The 19,021-nt window shown below is 39.2% G+C and overlaps 2 protein-coding genes across 3 annotated transcripts in view; both read right to left on the minus strand.

Annotated features, from left to right (window-relative positions):
* Positions 1–1,003, minus strand: part of cmtm4 (CKLF-like MARVEL transmembrane domain containing 4) — a 15,696-nt gene extending 14,693 nt beyond the window's left edge. Inside the window, exon 1 of the mRNA XM_023424323.2 lies at positions 257–1,003. Within this exon, the coding sequence (XP_023280091.1) occupies positions 257–442 (186 nt within the window). The 5' untranslated portion in view covers positions 443–1,003. The remainder of the gene's footprint in view (positions 1–256) is intronic.
* A 1,287-nt stretch (positions 1,004–2,290) lies between these two features.
* On the minus strand, positions 2,291–16,973 carry dync1li2 (dynein, cytoplasmic 1, light intermediate chain 2). 2 transcript variants are annotated; one of them, XM_023424322.2, is made up of 13 exons: positions 16,830–16,973; positions 15,891–15,964; positions 15,253–15,369; positions 14,897–15,127; positions 10,748–10,911; positions 9,151–9,244; positions 8,813–8,948; positions 8,434–8,545; positions 8,245–8,304; positions 7,665–7,709; positions 7,413–7,530; positions 6,715–6,843; positions 2,291–5,803 (listed from the first exon to the last, which is right to left on the minus strand). In XM_023424322.2, the coding sequence occupies exons 1-13, from the start codon at positions 16,913–16,915 to the stop codon at positions 5,787–5,789; spliced, it is 1,383 nt and encodes a 460-aa protein (XP_023280090.1). In that variant the 5' UTR covers positions 16,916–16,973; the 3' UTR covers positions 2,291–5,786. The 2 variants fall into 2 exon arrangements, with proteins under 2 accessions (XP_023280090.1, XP_023280089.1); XM_023424321.2 differs by having other exon boundaries at positions 2,291–5,808.
* Positions 16,974–19,021: the final 2,048 nt, after the last annotated feature.

The raw sequence follows: 19,021 nt of genomic DNA on the forward strand, positions 1-19,021 counted from the left end.
TTTCTGTTTCCCATTTCAGGGACAAAAGTAGTAAGTAAGATGTTAATGCGCAGAATACATTATTGGAGATTTAATAAATGTTAAGTTGGAGTTTAGAATACGAATATTGCTTATGGCCTAATAGTTACTTTGTCCGTGTTAGTGGCTGCTTGGTGGATGTTACACACCAATGGTGCGTCACAGTTTGCTTTACTCACTTTTATGATGCTGTACATCTCTGAACATAGCAGTAGTGAATGGTCATGCTCAAACTTACCACTTCAACCACCTTTAAAATTCCAAAGTAGGACTTCAGGTAATCCACGTCGCACCTTATCCCCCCCAAAACGTTCCTTGCATGGACGGGCTCGGTGGTGGGTTGATACGGACTGCTGGCCCCGGAGATCATGGAAGTGTTGGAGGCCTCGCCGTCAAAGCCCTCCGCCTCCTCGGTGGTCCTCATGATGATATCGGGAGAAGCGGGAGTCTTGGCGAGAAATGTTACGACATACAGTCCAAGCCCACGCTGACTAACCGCCTGGGTCTTACCTCGCGGCGCAGGTTATGTGACAGAAAGCACACTTTGTTCCATGCAGGCTGGAAGTGGATGGAGAAAACAAACCAGACAGTCCACTTCTAGCCTCCCCACGGGGAAACGGCCGCGGTGGGAGCTCTTTGACGTTAAGCTCAGGAAAATCCGGCTGGTATCCGTCTAATGTAACCCTGTGGTGTTGCCTCCTGGTTACAGTGTTGCGTCTCTCTCAAATAGCCGCACTTACAACTATGTTAGGCGGGTCACTTGTTCGAGTCCCAGTGTCACTTTGCCATGGACGGTTCTGGTTAGTTCAGCGGCACCGAAAAAAATGCCTATCGGGCTGCGTGACTCGTCTCTGCCACCGAAAAACATCCACCCATTGTGGTCCAGAAGAACAGAGAGAGGACGACAGTGTTCCCTATTGTAAACTTAATTAGACTAGTCTCTACAGCGACCTACGCTGAGGCTGCCTATCCTCGCAATGGATGCAAGGCAAGCTTGTCTCCGCCCCTCTGAAAACTGCACATTCTTGTGGAGGCTCTGCGCCCGTTTTAAGTATTCCCAAACAGCCTACAAAACGAATCCAGCCGGAACCACGCCGACAGGACCGATCTCTGCTGCATGTTTTTTTTTTCCTGCCTCTTCTTTCTTTTCGACAGGTCCTTTCTCATCATCGATTTGCTTCCGCAGACTACAAGTTGTGTCCGACCAGGCCTGATGAAATGACTTCTTTATTCTCCAGAGGATAATAGTGTGGCTGCAGTTCTTTATATGGAGTTTATTTTCTGCACTTCTTCTGAGGGTAGTATAGGTATAACTTTAATGAACTTAATAGATTTTATTGTATTATCAATAAAAGCCCTTTTCACTTTAAATATAACTATACGACTGTTTTACTATGGCTATTATATGGTCCCAGCAAGTTGTTTAAACAGTAAACTGTATAGGGAAGCAATGGTCTATGAAGCATTATAGTTATATCGGTATGGTGGCTCACAGCTGCTTTTCTCCACTTTGTGTGATACCAAAACATTATCATACGTCATGTCAATCATGTCAAGTAAATTTTCATAATTTAGGGACGGGACAAACCTAATTTTCTTTAGCTAGAATGATTTTACTACACTTCTCTGTACCTTACTGCCCTCCTATGGCTTTAAGTGGTATTACACGGTTGCCTAGGTAATTGCTGATTGCTGGAGACGCTGGAAAGATCTACCTGACACCTGAATGTTGCATCCAAACGGCTATTATCCTTTAATGAAGCGGTGCGGTTTTGTGCTCATGATGCCTGTGAATTTTCAGTATTTTCCGTGAGTCCTTAAAGTGAGCCTTCGGGGGATCTACAAAGATTAAAGATTCTTTAAATATGCAGATTTACCCTTACACAATTTTTCACTAAGCCTCAGCCAGCAAAATGTGTACTGCTGCAAAATGGTATGTCTTCCACATGGGGACTTTGGGGTAGAAGGATGGACAGAGGCAGTAACCGTGTTTAGAGATTACAGGATTCAGGCAGTTTAAAAATGAATGGATTAAAAACAGACTAAACAAAGTTCAGTTGAACAAGTTTAGATTTGAGAAACCTTTGTGTTTAGGACTTAAATCAGACACAAAGTATTGAGTTTATAGATATCAGTTATTATTAATTAGTGATAACCAATCCTAATAATAAGTAATGTTAAGTAAAATGTCAAGTTCTGAAAACACTGCTTTGTCGATAAATGAAATGTCAATAGACACTGTATAAATAGACACAAAAATATGAAAGCCAACTAAAGTTTGGATTCTTGGTTTTATTGAAGCCAGGGGTGATAAACATTTTCCTTATCTTTGTCGGCATAAGAAGCTAGAATCCACATGGCAGCTTAGAGGCTACAGAATTGTGTTAAAGTCATACAATCAAACTTCTGAATTAATTCAGGACACAAAAATGCAGCCAGCCATGTGCTTACAATGTCTTGATTTCCTGAATACAAAAGGACTGGAAGCAGAAGCTCATAGTCTCATATAGATGTAGACTGTCAATAGTGGTCGAAGGCAATTCAGTTAGGATGTGAGGAGACAGTTGCTTTCAACTGACGTTTGAGTACAAAAGTTACAACATCGGGGTCAATATTCAATCGTGGGAGCAACATCCAATCTTTATAAAGAGCAAGTGCAACTTTGAAACTAAGCAGCATGAGAGCACTTCATTCCACTCAGCTAAATGCCAAATTTAACAAGTGTGGCAATGTTTCATTAAGATAAATCAGTGTGGTCTTTTAGGATGACATTTCCAAGTTCTTTTGAACAGAAAGTATCAATGGGCAAAACCATATTTAAAAACTGAAACCAAAACATGCCTAAGTAGGATGTAAACACAAACAAGGGGATGTTTCATGGGCAAAAAGGACAATTTGGTTTATCTACTTCAAGATGCCCCAAAAAAACATCCCTGGCAAAAGTGTAATAACAGTGATTTCTAAAGGATTCATATTAAATTTACAATATCACCAGCAGAAGGGAATTATTCCATAGTTAACCACCGAGGGCACCTTCCATAACTTAAGCAGCAAATGCAGATAAAGAATGCAGTTTTACTGTGTAGGTTAACTTCTAAGTTCATTACTAAATGTTCTAAAAAGGCAAGGCAAAAAGAAAAATATGCATTCTGTATCTTTAACCGTAGCAACAGGGAATTGATACAAGTGTCCAAGGAAAAGTGCTTAATTCAACATGTGGCGGTACTGCACCTGGCTGTTCTTAAATTGTGCTTCATTCACTTCGGCAACAGACCCTCAGGTGCACATTCCACGCAGTCACCAAAAAATAAGGAGAAATAAGGAAAAAAATACAAAAAATTAGAGCTTCATTTTGATCAAAAGTAAATCCCAAACAGTTGTGTAGCATCATTTTGACAACAAATCAAATCATGCATAGACTTGTGCACCAATATGGTCTTGTGGTTATTCCCTTACAGAGTAAATGTTTAAGAAAGATGATGTTAAACCCTAATTAAATTGCATTTGTAGACCAGTTTAGAGAATTTTCCATAATCTACCAGAACACAATTACAGTGTTTGTTTTTTTTACTCCTGAAATCCCAGATATGGTTGAGTAGAGTAAGGCATTTCTACCATTTGGATAGGGTGTTATTCAAAAACAGAGTTTATAGGCAGGTCTGAAATGTGGAATGCAAGGGCTCGATGCAAAAGAGGGACAGAAAATGGCCACTGGTTAATCTTATGGATGACTACCAACTATAAAAGCAGAAAAGAGTTACTAATATGCATCTTTGGTTCCATGTTCCAATTCACTCCAGTTTTCCTTTTTTGCTATTGTTATTTGAATAGCAAATAGCTGCTCACTTCACACCATTAATTCTGTGAAAGCTACTCATGTACACTATCCATAGGATTAAGTAGGGCCCTGCATACAGATTTAAGAATGATAATGTACACATTATTAATTTTGATTAGATTATGGTGTCATGAAACCATAAACATTACATCATGTGTGATATGGTACAGTATAATGGTTTTAATTTAAAAAAAAAAATTGAAAAGAAATTACATAAGACAATTAAGCAACCCCTTAAGGACACAAATATTAATTAGAAGCATTCCTGTGAAGGCAGGGTGCCCAGTGTGACAAACTGTTAGCTGTACATTGAAGGCAAAGGTTGTCATTTTAAATGGGCACTGAAAGAGACTGAACAAAAAGACCTGACTAGACAAACAGGTTTCCTACAGGGATGTGTTTCTACAGCTACTTCATGTAGAAACTGGGAATGTTTTAACTGACATGCAAAGTAAAGTGTGAATAAAACATGTGAAACCAGAGGAGGACAGTGCTGTCAAACACTGAAGGATACGATATTTCATTTTGTTCAAACCACAGCAAATCATTGTTATGTGTTTTGGCTGCAAAGCAAGTGGTTTCAACCATAGTTAAGTGTTCATCTGGGGGACCAAAAAGTTCCATCACGTGGTTTCTTCTCAGCATCAGCAACCTTTACAGTTTGCATGAAGGCATTCAATCTATTGCTCTATTGAACACTATCAACTAGGCCACTGAAATCTTTTGTCTGAAAAATAACAGAGACCACAGGCTTGTTGTACATTAACAAAAATGTAAAACAAATAAATTATTTGGATGACAAGAAATGGACAAAAACCTTTTTAACCGATGGTGCTACAGTGCCTTTCCTCTTATGTAGACAAGCACCTCTACTATGACACAAACAGCTAACTGTGCGAGGCACTTAGGAGTTATAGTAGGAAAGATGCTGCCCAACCCCCTCCCCAAATATACACACCTGTAGCTAAAGAAGTGATTCTGTTGCAACCTCTACGCCTCTCAAATCCCAACCAGTCACATTTAGTCAAAGAAGCTATTTTCAGAATTTGGACAGAATTGCATTTTATACAAAATCAAAGTTAACCTGAATAGATTTTTTTGTTTTTATATTTACAGGATCCTTCGAGATGACTAGGGCAAATGATATGATATGCTGTCAGCTATCTGGACTTGCCATATTAGTGTCATGACGTCAGTGGCATTTTAACATGTTATGCGATACAGATCATTGTTTCCTTAAACCGATAAATGGTGCACAAAACAAAATAAAAAGGAGGAACTTTGTATAAATACATCAGTATCATATCCAACATTTTTTACATACTACATATGTTTGCACGTATTTATTTTTCAGTGAATATATTTAAAGTTTAAATACCTTTCCAATTGCAACCAAATTCCTTCCATCAGATAAGCTAAACCAGAGGCCACAGGAACAGTATATTTCCCCTCTTTAAACCCATGAGGAGAGGGTGTTTTACCCCAGAAGCTGGGGGGCCTGCAGCCCAGCGCATCTGGCTGGCTGCCAGGGAGTGTGCACACATTTCCATAAACTGACATCCCTCACAAAATAACATTTACAGTGGAAGAGAGGACAGAAATAAAGCCAAGCCTTCAGCACTTATCATCTCATTAACACCTCCATCTCTGTCATCTCTCTCTTCCCATCTCACCAGAACACCAAAATATCTGATAGCATCTGAAACTTGTTTTGGTGAAACCACTGTGTGTGCTGACTGATATAAACATTGGGAATTTGGTCAATTTTTTATGCTCACATGTACATGTATTTTTTCCAGAGTATTAACGCAGTGGACGATGCAGCTGTTTTTGTTGCCTTCACGCTTCGTTCTCTGTCGGCGGTGGTATGTTGTTAGCTGAAACCATGGAGTCTTGTTTGCGAGTCATCCTGTCCAGCTCAGCCTGGACATCAGTCAAACCCGGCTTCTGCCCTTGGAAAAAAGAGGAGACAAAGCCCAAAAGTAATCTCCTGTAGCTTCTGTGCGTGTTCATAAATAAGAGTTTTCTAAGGCCAGCAAGCAGATAGATGGGGGTTGGATGGTGATGTGGTCCCATGCTGGAGATTGGCGGCTTGCTGCCACAGTTAACACACATGCAAAACTAATCATCAGACAAAGGGATCATGTAGTCATGCATTATCCTTTCAGCTGGATCTCATAGAGATGTTAACACTGCTCAGCACTGGAACAAAAAGTACATGTCAGTGGTCTCAGACAGAGAGATGAGTTATGCAATGATTCCCTCAACATTTAACTGGGTACATTCAGCTATTTCACAAACAGTATTTGACTTTGTTATATTTGCCTAATATAACAAAGTTAAAAAAAAAAGTGCTGGAGCTGAAAAGAACTGTTGACATGCAAAACAGCTGAGGTTAAGCAACAATAACACGTAAATTAGTTTAGCAAGAGAGCAGTTGGGTATGACTTGGAGTGAGTGACATTAGTTTCATGGGGACACTCATGGTTGGAGGTTTGGTACATACAGGTCTGTCGCAAGTGTCCTCAGATGACAGAAGTTCAGACAAAGAGAACAACTTTTCTTTTTCTCGTGTTTTAACCTTCTTTTTCAGGCTGTAGAGATAAAACTCCAGAAAGGAAAATGGTCCACAGCCTCTATCAACAAAAGGCCCTGTTTCTAACTCTTCTTGTCATAAGAGTGCATGCAGTCCATGCACTGACATGGATCTAAATGCACAGGATGCTATAGGCAACAACAAAGATTTATAACTGTTTTGATTAAAGGACAAATGCTAACCTGTAAGTAAGAAGGTTTGATCACAGCGAAAACAGGCTCGCTATTTTCAGAGGTGAGAGCGCTGGAATAAGAGATTGTACCTGTTTTCTTGGCAGACCCTTGCACTCCAGCTCCAACTGCTCCAGTTCCAGGGCTCCCTGGGGCTCCAGTCTTTTTACTCAACAGACTGTTGAAGAAGTTAGCCAGCACTCCCTCATTGGCAGCCCCCGCTGTAGGAGAAACATGTCACTTTGGTATAAATGAAATGAAATGTGCACCACCCTAAAATGACAAGTTTGTCTAAGAGGGCCTTACAATCTATACAGCATAAGATACCCTGATAGGGGGAAAATGTGTTGATAAAGATGATGCAAGCACAGAGAATTCTATTAAATCTATTAATTTGTTTTTTAGGGTCAAATGCAACAGACCCCTACTGCACACAATAATGGAGAGAAGGTCAAAATTTCCACTTAAGGCTGGCCAGCTCAGGAGGTGTACAGATATCTATTATGTGAGTTATATTACTTGTTACCACTTGGGGGCAGTATTGTAGCACTTCAGGAGAAAGGTGTTCACATTACAGCCAAAAGATCAAAGATGAATGGTATCGACTACGATCAAAGCAGTTTTTTTTCAAGGGGTCCAAACATTTGTTTCAATAAATGTGGATGATGAAAAACTCTTGAAATTGGTAGAAAGGAAAGTGCTACCCTCTGAGACAGGGGAGCACTGGAGTGCAAAGTGTCATTCTCAATAACCACATATGAAAATAAATTAGCAGTTATAGAGCTCCTACCTTTCATGTTAGGGTCAGGCTTTTTGACAGCAGACATTGGTGAGCCACTGGTCACGGTGGGTTGGCCAGCACGACCCGCAGGTCTGGGAGACCCAGAAGCTGGCCGTCCTGGAGACTCCTGCAACACAGAAACCAGAGCAAGAATGTGACCACAGGCAAATCACTTGGTTTATCTATACAAATGGAAAATGATATACTTCAGAGAAATAGGAATAAATCAAACCATTACTAAGACTCAGTTAAGACACTTACTGTTGCCCCTCTTGTTGGTGTGGCTGGCTGCTTCGCTAACAAAGACTGAAAAGAAAAGAAGGTGGTTGGCTAATTTAGAATTTTTTGGAAATCCAATTTCATACACACATATTTACACCTTTTATCTCATTTTGAAAATCTGCACATGTATGTAAGATAGGAACCGACCTTTCCCATTAACTCCTGCTCAAACTTTAATTTAAATGTCCTTAAATAAAAGGGCAGTCAATGCATTTAAACATAGAGAAGCTGAAACCTCAATTGAGTGTTTTTCTTTAACTGCCTTCCTGGTTTATTTGTCCACAAAACAGGAAGTGAGACCATGTTACTTGTCATGTGGAAGTTTCAGAAGTTTCCCAGCACTTGAGTACAGCATACACATTTGTTTTATAGTGAAAATACCAGTTTAGGATAAACAGCTAACTAACTGTTAACTACATTTTAGTCAAATCTGCAGTTTTGAGACATCTTACAACTTTATTTTATCATGCTACCAATAATATTCATACCATTAGTAAACTATCATCTCAATCTCACTGACTAGAGACAGAAATCATGAAATATGCAGAATGAAACATACCTGTTGCTTCATCAGGAATACCTGCTCCTCCTCTGCACTTATCTCTTTGTCATGAACCAGCTAGAAAAAAGAGGAGTGCAGGGTATCAATGGCAAAACGCTCTGAAGTACTTTTTGCTGCACGTGGATATTTAATTGGCAGTTTGGGTTGTAGTGTCAATTTTTATTTGTAGTATTTGCATTGCTGTACCTTCCGTAATGGAGGCTTTGTGACAAAATCTTCAAATGGATCTTCGGGTCTGACTGTTGTGAAGTTTTCATGCAAAATCCCAATTTTCTTCTCATTATCCCATCCAGATGGACTGAAATATAGGTGGAAAAAGTTCAATTACACTGAGTACGATGATATAAATTCTGTTGTAGATAATTATGTGTAGTATTCCCTCTGAATAAAAATGAGAATTCACTTTTTGGTACGTGAAAAAAAATTGAAAGAAAGATGACAAGGGTACATTGTTTGGCAGCAATATTACCTAAATGTTCCAATTATTATAGTCGGTAATATATGATGAAAAAACAAATAAACTGTAGTAAACTAAATAAACTAGTGCACCTCTAGCTTCACTTACATGAACACTGCATCCTTCTCCACCACTAAGGCAGGTGTGGTGAACTGGAAGTCATACATCTTATGTACTATATATTTGTAAAGCAGATCCATGTTCTTCTCCTCTTTGACTGAAGTATAGATCAGGCCAGCTCCATCTGTTTAGTTCAGTCAAGGCAGTAATTCTTGGGAGTAAGGACATAGATGGTAAACTGATTGACTGATTAATGATAATCAATCAAATACCATGGCCATACATAAATAAACCTATGTATGGCCCATTTCTGTTTGAACAATTAATGTTATAAATTTAATGACCATTGTGATAGAATTACAGACATTAATGCATTAAAAGGATACACTGTAAGCAAAATCGCCTGATGTGGGACTGGATGAAATCAAAGTGCTCCTCTCTGTAGTCATGCTCCTTCTCTAGTACGCTGACTGCATCACACTGAAGAATAAAACATTGAGAGAGGGAGAGAGAGATCAATATTTTATGACAATAAAATGTCAGCATTCAAATATATATGAACAAGGCAACACTGTCTCTCTGCCTCTTAAGCCCATTGATTCTAGTCCGAACAAATACATTTTTTTCCGAGCCATACCTAAAACTCTGTCAGTCTACACTGACTGAGAGAGGCAGGTGCAATGTACATCAATACACTCCCATTCCAGGCCTTTTGTTGTGTTGTTTTTTTCTCTGAAGAAACTAGTAAAATGTTATTTTCATAAGAAGTCACATAACATCACCAACATTTTACAGACCAGTTGTTATGGTGTTGTTTTTGAGATTAGTCTAGTGAACATACAGCTGGTGCTGAGGACATTGAGGTAGGAGCTTGTGTGAACTGGAAGAGTGGACACTTCCACAACACTGTCATCGGTGTCATGTTGCAGCTTCCATGATTAATCATGACAGAAGGGATGTGGTTCAAACAAAGACCGACAGGAACAGTTTTACAATCATGTCAAAAGATTTCTCTTTTTTCATATCTGTCGCTAAGACAGCACGATAAAGCAAATAATGCTCTTGAATGCTGACGACTTCTGCAAAGCCCAGTGCTCTGACAAGAGCTAGACAAAGGCACCAAAGATGAAAAAAGGCACATTCACCATTTTCTAGTTACAGCAAGCATGTGAAGCTCTGCTGATTTCTACACTGTTTTTTACCACTAGTTTTTGCCTGGAGGGTCAGCAAGCAAGTATAAAGGCAGCTTTTTATTAGAGGATACTGCCTCACAAAGCACAACATAAAAGTAAAAACAAACGTATCAGCAGGGAATGGATAGACTCTACATAGGGTCTGAGCATCAATGTGATTATCATGGGGCAATTCAAGAACCCTTCAGATGTAAACAGCAGTAAAGGCAGCTGTCAGGGCGTTAAACAAGGCTTTCAGTGCTTTTTCATCTCAGGCAACTCAGGGCTAAGTAGAGAGACGTACCTACAGATTAGAATGGCTGTTAAAAAGTTAAAAAAGCAGAGTAAGGGGACTTTAGTGCAGCTATGGCCAATAACCTCAAATGGCCTGAAAGAGGTTCTGGAAAACCATTTAGCAACTAAGGAGAAGGTGGCAGGGTGTGTCTAATGATCTTCTCCTAAGATAAGTACCCTTTGATTTTTCTGAGGGTACTGTTGAAGTAAGAGTATTTTGTGGAACTCCTAAACCCAGTGGACACACCCTCTGAACAGAAAGCAATGCCTCATTGGGGGAAATAAATAGAATTCTAAAAACAAAACTGTAGAGGCTGCATGTGCGAAAAATGGGAAATGGCACTTTAAGTGATGAGAAACGCATGGTTAATAAATCTACTGCTTTATGACAACTGCCATAAGATAAGGAGTTGTACTGCATTGATATTGTTGTACTGCATAGCCATACCCAACTGTCCTACCTGAGACACAAGTACCTCTGAAAAGTTTTGAAAGATTGTTAAAAGGAATTATTTACCTTTGTGCAAACTATTAGCACTGGAATGCCCAGGTTGTATGTGAGTGTGTTCTCCCCAAGTGGTAGCACAACAGCCTCGTCTTCCCCAGCTGTTGGGGCCCGTCTCTGTGGGGAGGATTGAGTGGCATCCTCCGGTTCTGTGTACTCTTGGAACGCTTTCACCACTAGTAGAAAAACAAAGGGAGTATAAAATATGAATTCAGACCATCAGTGAATATACAATACAGATTCAGATGAGCCCCAAGAGTTCCAGTGTCTTTATCTAGCTGATCATGTTTAGTGTCACACTTGCAACAAAACAAAAAAATTCTGGCACTTTTGAATGTTCTACATTATGAGTCATTCCAACATGCATTTAACAGGGGTGTGGTGATAAGGTAACACAATAGCACCCTCAGCATACAATAGACCAGTTATATAAAGTATCAAATAAGAACATTAAGCTAACCAAGGTGCACATCATCTTGGTGGTACCTTTGGTAAAGCTATGGAGCTTCTTGTAGCCTCGGCAACACCCTGATGCAGAACTATGAATCTGGTATAGCGCATTGTTAATTGCTGTGCTCAAACTTTGTTAAATGCACATACTACAAATCATAACTGTTATTGATCCTGTATTATTTCAGTATCATTGGAAGAAATTGTGTTCATCACACTAAATTTTCACTGTTGCATAATAGGCCTTGGGTAAAACGTAGAAAAGATAAATACATGGCATCTCGCACTTTCCTGTTGTGCTGCCCTAGCTGTCCAGACAGTTACAAAGCTGTGGTGGGAGATGGTGGTGGTGGTGGGGGGTTATATGCAGGAAGCTTTGGCCTACTTCCTCAGGAGCTTCGGGAATGCAGTTGGGGACAGCCCACAAAGCCAGATAGACTCACAGCTTTGAGCCAACTCCTTTACTTTCAGACATGGGATTTAGTATATGGGGCGAGAACTGGTGTTACAAGCAATCTAAAAGTTAACCCTTCTTGGACACAGGATTACACAAATCCAGTGCATATGCACAAATATGTACACTTGGGAAAAGGGATTGGAATTTAAGATGCTGATTTAACCCTAACAACAGGAAGATTTGTGAAAGTCTCTGGCCTTTTTTCCCCCCATTGCTGAGGTTTATATAGAGAGGACATCTAAACCTAAATTCACAAACACACTTTCATTTAATCTTTTCCAGCACAGAGACTAAGCTACATAGGGGGTCTGCTGGGCCAAGACAATGGCACACAACTATGAGATTTATTAGTGAAAACACAGACAAGAGATCTATTAAGAAATACAAAATTTTCTTGAGTATTTTTTAGATGTTGTAAATATGCGTTAAGAATTTCCTAAAAGTGACTACTTGCAAAAAAAAAACTTAAACACTATATACCCTGTCATCCATTTATCATACCCTGTGTCCACCACAATGGTGTGTGAGGAAGCAGTTGAAGGACAGTGGATTATGCTAAAGGAAAGGTTTCAGTAGCTTGTGTGGAGGTTTTGATACTTTGTTTTTGCTGTGAAAACATCAATCTCTGTGATTTCAAGTCTACAGTTTGTGAGCACTTGATACCAAATATTATAATATATTATATAATATTTTGGGTGGAGTTTAAATACATAGTGAAAGTGACAAGGACGGACAGACTTTGCCCTACTAAGAACTATCTATGTGCACAAACAAAGGTGAGGTCAAAATACATTGGTACACCTAGCCGAGGACGGCTCAGCCTTCTATAAATTAAATATACTGGACTTAAATGACTCAAACTGTACATCAAAGATTATATCTTTTTAAAATCACAAAAGAATTGACTTGTACTAATCATTGAGATCTTTACTATGTGAATTCATTTCAAGATGTCAGTAAAAGCCATAGCTCATGTTTAGCTACGAATAAATGCAACTTTTCTGGCCAACAAAATTTCAAATACGCAAGTCTCACTGGGTATTGTAATACAAACCCAGCTTTTACATCAGTCTTTAATTGTTTACTACTTAATGCTGCTGGCTCATGGTTAAAACATTTTTTGAGCTGTCTCGTTACTTGCTTCCTTCAAATGAAACAGACCGAGAGACCAAAACAAAACACCCAAGATGTTTGCCTACCCACCATTCCTAAATACTGTAGCTAAAAAAAAAGAAAATCCATTTTTTGTCACTACTACAGATGTGAAATATATTTTTCATTTCAACATGTGGTCCAGGCAGCAATAGGTTGATCCTGTAATTTGACTTGAGACTCAGCAACCAGCCTGCTTCAGTTACAGCACAGCAGGAGTCAGAACGTCCGGCCTACTGACTGTTTTCAGACTCACTCAGTTTACGTCCCTACTTTTCCCTGACGCTGCTGTTGGAGGGGAGGGAACCATGATGCAAGACGCCTGCAAGACTCGCTGGACAAAAGCCTCTCGCGCACACTGCCAGACTGTCTGTCAGCCTGCCTCTCTCACTCACACACACTCACTCATATCCACAAGTATGTAATCTGACTAGGTCTCGCCAATGTGCTACTGACATCACATGATCCCCACTGATATGCTGGAAGATGCTTTCTGTCTTAGCTGAGCTGGAAATCTGACCATGTCAGTGGGTGGAGTCAAAATGTTTGGCCAAAAGGGAAAGTAGGAGGGACCCTAGAGAATTCTGACAAACAGTTAAGCCTCAAAAATTTAACAAATTGTGAGGACTCGAGAAAAAAAAAAAAACTTCTACATGACAGACAACTGCAAATTTACAACTTTAATGAATGCTTAAGCCAACATCTACTAAGTACACAGTATAATGTATAAATTCCACGCAGTATTTATAACGCTCTGCATAAATCAATTTCAAACTATGCTTAACTAACACAGCAACTTGAACTCAAACAAGCCAGTAAAGCAAGTTGAAAATGTGGACCCATTCAAAGTCATTATATATAAGTGTTTGTAATTAACAATGCGCTTTAGTCATCACTTGGCTACCAGCTTCCCTTTTCTTTTTCACACGTTTCCCAGCACACTAGTCTACTTGTTAGCACTTGTCACTGCATTAGCATGTTACATGTTGAAAACATTTCTAGACCTGTTCTGTCAAATTCATCTACAATCATTAAACAATTTGACTTTTTTGTGATAAGTCATTTCAGACTTCTAAGAGCAACAGCAGCAAGCAAACCTTGGAGGCATTCAAGAACCTTCTGTAAAACCCTGCAAGCCGAACTAACGTGTCTGAAAACCAACAACCTTACCAAACACAAAGAACTCTTCATAAATGAGAGATGACCAATTCTAAAATTAACAGGAGAACAGAATCTGAGTGCATCACACTCATTGATTTGCAGATCTTGCCTCCAGCCAGAACACACAGCTGAGGATCATGGGCCTCTCTGATGATGACCTAGAAACATCCATGACAATGTGTAATGCTGTACAGTGCTTTGCCTTCACTACACAGTAACTAATCTCTCCTTTTTCCCAGCAGCCAGTGAGCAAGAAGTCTGGTGCTTATTATGTAAGACTACCATTACTTCCACCATGGGATGCTTCAGGCACTTTTTCTGAGTGCTGTTCCTTCTCTCTTCTGAGATATATAATTCAACAAAACTTATGCATGTCATATTTTCAGTTAGGCCTCAGATTTGTTCAAGCTGAGACATAAAATGATCATCATTACAAATCACTGCCTGATATGATATCAAACTTAACCAACAATCTGCTTTAACAAAGCAAACACCCATTTGGATGCAAGCTAGTCACTGCCATTCATAGCATTTTAACATGCGGTTACGACTTTATCGATCAAATTCAGTTCAGTCTTCAGTCTTATTATTTCCATGTTCATTTTACAATTGCCAAATGTTTAAACAGGAAACAGGCTAGATACATGATAAAAAGTTACTAATTAGAGGAATGTGGAGGCTCTATTGGATAGTATAATAAAATCAGAGATTGTTACAATAAACCAGACGTCTAAAAAATTGCCACATGGTTTTCAATGTACAGCTAGGTGCAACAGAAAAAAATCCTACAAGCTAATACCATCCAAGGAACTAAACTTTCAAAATAAAGCCTTGTGTTAATCATCAGTGGACTCATTACTGACTAGATACTGAATTGTTTTATTTCAATACCATATATATATGCAAGACACATATAGGTAGATAACTCAACTATTACTTACTTTTCTGCTCCATTTCTCTCCTGTCCTCAGGAGGGATCTTGAGCTTGTCCACATGGCCACGAAGCACACTTGCCCACTTCTGTAGTGACTCCATAATGGTCCAGGGCCGTGACATGTCCGCAACAAACACAGCTAGACAGTCAGGTAGTGACTGAGCTGAGACAGCAAACTTAAGTAGGCCTTTGTGGTATACATCCCCATCCAGTATCCAAACATTACAGCGAGTAAGGTCTGAAAAGGATTAGCAAAATACTAGTTAAATACAAGCAACAAGATTATTGTTTTTAACTGTTGTTATTTTGTAGAGGCTACAGCTGTAAAATAACCACAGAAAAAAGTACAGGAGGTAAACTCACCATCTCTGTCCTCATCATGGACATTTAAGTACAGATACTCCAGTCCCCTCCCTTTCTTGTTGTGATCAGTTCCTTGAAGTTTGGACATAAGTGACGTTTTTCCTGATCCATCCTCACCTGCAAAATATTTTATTCATCAGCTGTGTTAGAATTTATTGTTATTAGTAGCAATAGTATTACTGATAAAGGCATACTATTGTTGATACTTTTGAATTATAATGAATACGATGTGCAAATGTACCAATAAATCATCACTTCATCTTACTAACTATAAACAAAAATCATATCTAGACTTAATAAAATGCAATAATTACACTATGCTCTCATAGCTGTCAGAGGCTACAGTGTCTTACATAAATCGTCCGAGGCCAAGGCTTTTTTGGAAGGCCCACACAAATAAATATGACTCCACCCAAGAAGATCTGTCTGTATTTTTATGTTTATTATGTCCTCTATTCAAAAGTCAGGCTAGTAAATGTGCAGAATGTTTGAAATGTCAGAAAGGTTTTACTATGCAATCACTAGCTTTTGTGAATTCATTATCATTTTGCAGTTTGCAGGCCCTCCACTCCCATCAGGAAGCACTGCAAAGCTTGCAGAAGCCCAGACATTCACACATATGACTTAAAAATACTCACCAAATACCAGGATATTTTTTCCCGATGGCAACTTTGAACTTGATCTAGTTGAAACGTCACTCAGTATTGAGGTCCTATAAGAAATAACAAAACATATATTGAGAAAAACAGGTAGACAGAGGAGGTATAGCCGTTAGACTGGTGGCCAAGTGGCATATTGACAGCTCTCCAGCTCATGACATAGATTACTACCATAACAGTAACTGGTCAGCTAGAGTCACATAACAATTATTTGTAATGTTAGTATTATATTAGCGAGGATTATTCCACTTTCAGTTACTCGGTAATGTCTCCACTAAAACATAAAATGAAATTGACAGGAAATGATAAGTCATCTCCACTGACCGGTACGTTAAACATAAGTATTTAAAACTAGCTTAGGATCTGAATCCATGAAATCTGACAAGCTGAAGCCACATTACAGTACGATCCATAATGATAAGCACTGACTAAAGCATCCATTACCTTTATTCATACTTCACATTGTCACTTAGTTCGCTAGTCGCTTTAGGTGTTAGCTTGTTAACGTTTAGGTTAATGTTCCTGTTAGCTTGTTGTATCTGCATAACGGAGCTAACAAGTATTTAGCTCGTGTCTTGACATGAAGTGTCAAAGCGTTCCGATACCATGAATGGCCCTCTCAAACTACACCCGTAAATCCAATAACGCTCTTGTATTAGTAAAACTCCCTATTGGACAGTCTTGGTTAACTGCAATGTAGCTAATCAGCAGTAGACCAGTTAGCTGACGTTAGCAGAGGTGCTAACAGAAGTAACGTTAGCACTGACCGCCAGCTTCAGTTAGTGCTAATGTTACTGCTAGCCGGGCCGGTGTTTGATTGGGATCAACCGGCAGTGACAAAGCAGAACCGTAGCGGCTGTGCTCTTCCACAAAAGGCCTCGGCAAGATTGAAGTCGTTTAAAGAATATGACAACTTGCCAAAGGTTTTGTCCTTCTTCCTCTTCGTTGTTATTCTCGCCGGCCCCGGCTGCGCCCGGGAGCTGTTTCTCCAGAACGGGAGCCATCTTCTCTTTCTACAACCACAAAGGCAAGGCCCTGATGCTTGGGCACCGCTAGCACCGCCTTCACCAAAGTGGCCAAGGGTATGTTACATTCATTGACCGTGACGCCCCGCCGGAACCCAGGGTACACCTCAGCATATTGAGTTCTTTAATAATTATTACAAGGAAATAATTGGTTTTGGACAACATGTTATTGTAAAAACTACATATATACAAAAGGGTTTATCAAAGGTCGACTATATTTGTGGTTCAAACATGGTTTCAAACAATCAAATAGTACTTCTGGCATAATGCCAATAAATGATGTCATAGCAGGTTTCTTTCTTTTACCAGCTGATGGAGAACACTGTGTGATATCAACAAATACCGTATGACCAGAAGTTCAACATGCTTGAGAGAGGATGTTTGACTAAACCAAGTGCATAAACAGGTCTCTGTCCTGTGTAATTGAGTATGGATTTGACACGAGTCTTGTCAATTTCAGCCAATTTATTCAAGTGCCGTTTTGAGCTTGATAATAGCACAAATTTGACCACAACTTATTCTGCTCATTCTCACCACATGCAGGGGAAAGCAAGAAAGAGGAGTTTAATGGTTGCCCTGCAGTCTAATAAACACATACTTTCAAGGTATCCATAGATACAGTTGAACACACACGTCACTGATTCAAAAACTACTTTCTATCAATGGATGTTGACCAAGAATGATTTGAGAAGTATCACAGGCATTGTACACACTTTGGTTTTTGGCTTATGGACAGAATTATGATACACTTAACACTTATGGCCATGACATGACAATACATCTGGCAGCAAAAACACAGACACACATTTGACTTGCCAGTGACTCACAGTACAACTAAATAAGCTTATCTGTCTTAAGTTGTGATAAATAGTTCTAACATTAATGAAATTCAATCAGGAAATCAATCTGAAAACCATTGGATGTGATAAATGAAGCACATAAGAAACAGAAGATTGATATATTGGGATAAAAGTGAATATTACAGATTTTCTGGTTATGATAGGGTTCAGGCATAAAAAGCTGAAATTGTAAATCAAACTTCTAGTAACCATGTATTTTTTGTTTTTGAATTATTTTTTGTCTTGTCATGTATGACTGCCACTAATGTTGTAAGAAAGAGTCTCCAGTAGATGGTGCTATTCATACCTCGCTGAAAACAGAATGGGCAGAAATCTTTCCTTATCCATTTAAACAGATCAACCTATAGGTGTTTAAGTCAGGAAAGTCATTTTGAAAAGGAGCATAATTTATAATATCAAAAACTCCTGTCTTTAAAGGACAGATGTGAAAATAATATATGGTGATACCAGGAGGTAATGAGGCCCTTTTCACTGCAGACAGTTTGATATGTCACAACAGGAAAACCACTGATAATACCTGCGTTCCATTTAGGTCAACTCATTGCAGGGCCCTGCTATTGTGCATAAATTCGTTTGAATGGACATTGAAAACGAACTATTATGTAAACTATCACACGTGTATGAAATATCATAAGAATGTGTTTGTACTGAAGTGAGGTGAACTTTATCTAACCATTCGGAGACAGAGTTTCAAGCTAGTTCTCTATCATTTTACCTGTGCATCTGAGTTGGTGTGCAGGTGTCACTCTTATCATACTACTATTACATTACTGACATTTTCAGTTGGTGAGAAAGTATAGTATGCATTTGAATGAATAAAGCATGTTGTTGGGCTGTCAACATACAAGTTTCAATGTCATATTTCATATCTTTTTGACACACCCTGTTTAGTCTATAGCTGCAGAAACAGGACTGACTTTGTTTCAGGTAGGCCATTTCACACATTGTTTGAGAGTTTTGTGGTTTTCACTGAAATATGGGTAATTGGCTCAAATTTCTGAAGTGAATGTTAAATATCAAGCTTAAACTTTTTGTATAAAATCTAATTCTTGTCAGTTCATGAACGTATCCATGAAATATATTAACCTGCCCAGGCTCTACTCTTCCTCTCACTGGGAATTCTACACAGTCCCAGGAGTTTGACAGATTACTGCGCACACTCACTTTTGCGGTGACCTATTGGCCCGTCGCATGTTGAAGCACCGAACACCTGTTTCTGTATTTC

This window comes from Seriola lalandi, unplaced genomic scaffold (genome assembly GCF_002814215.2).
Source record: "Seriola lalandi dorsalis isolate HSWRI2012SDOR001 ecotype SW California unplaced genomic scaffold, Sedor1 jcf7180002054735, whole genome shotgun sequence".
NCBI lineage: Eukaryota > Metazoa > Chordata > Actinopteri > Carangiformes > Carangidae > Seriola > Seriola lalandi.

Coding starts and splice junctions, on each gene's coding strand:
- dync1li2 (XM_023424321.2), bottom strand. CDS start 16,915: ATGGCTCCCGTTCTGGAGAAACAGCTCCCGGGCGCAGCCGGGGCCGGC. Junction 7,710..8,244: donor TATTCCTGATGAAGCAACAG/GTATGTTTCATT, acceptor TTTTCTTTTCAG/TCTTTGTTAGCGAAGCAGCC. Junction 5,809..6,714: donor AGGGTCTGCCAAGAAAACAG/GTACAATCTCTT, acceptor CTTTTTTCCAAG/GGCAGAAGCCGGGTTTGACT.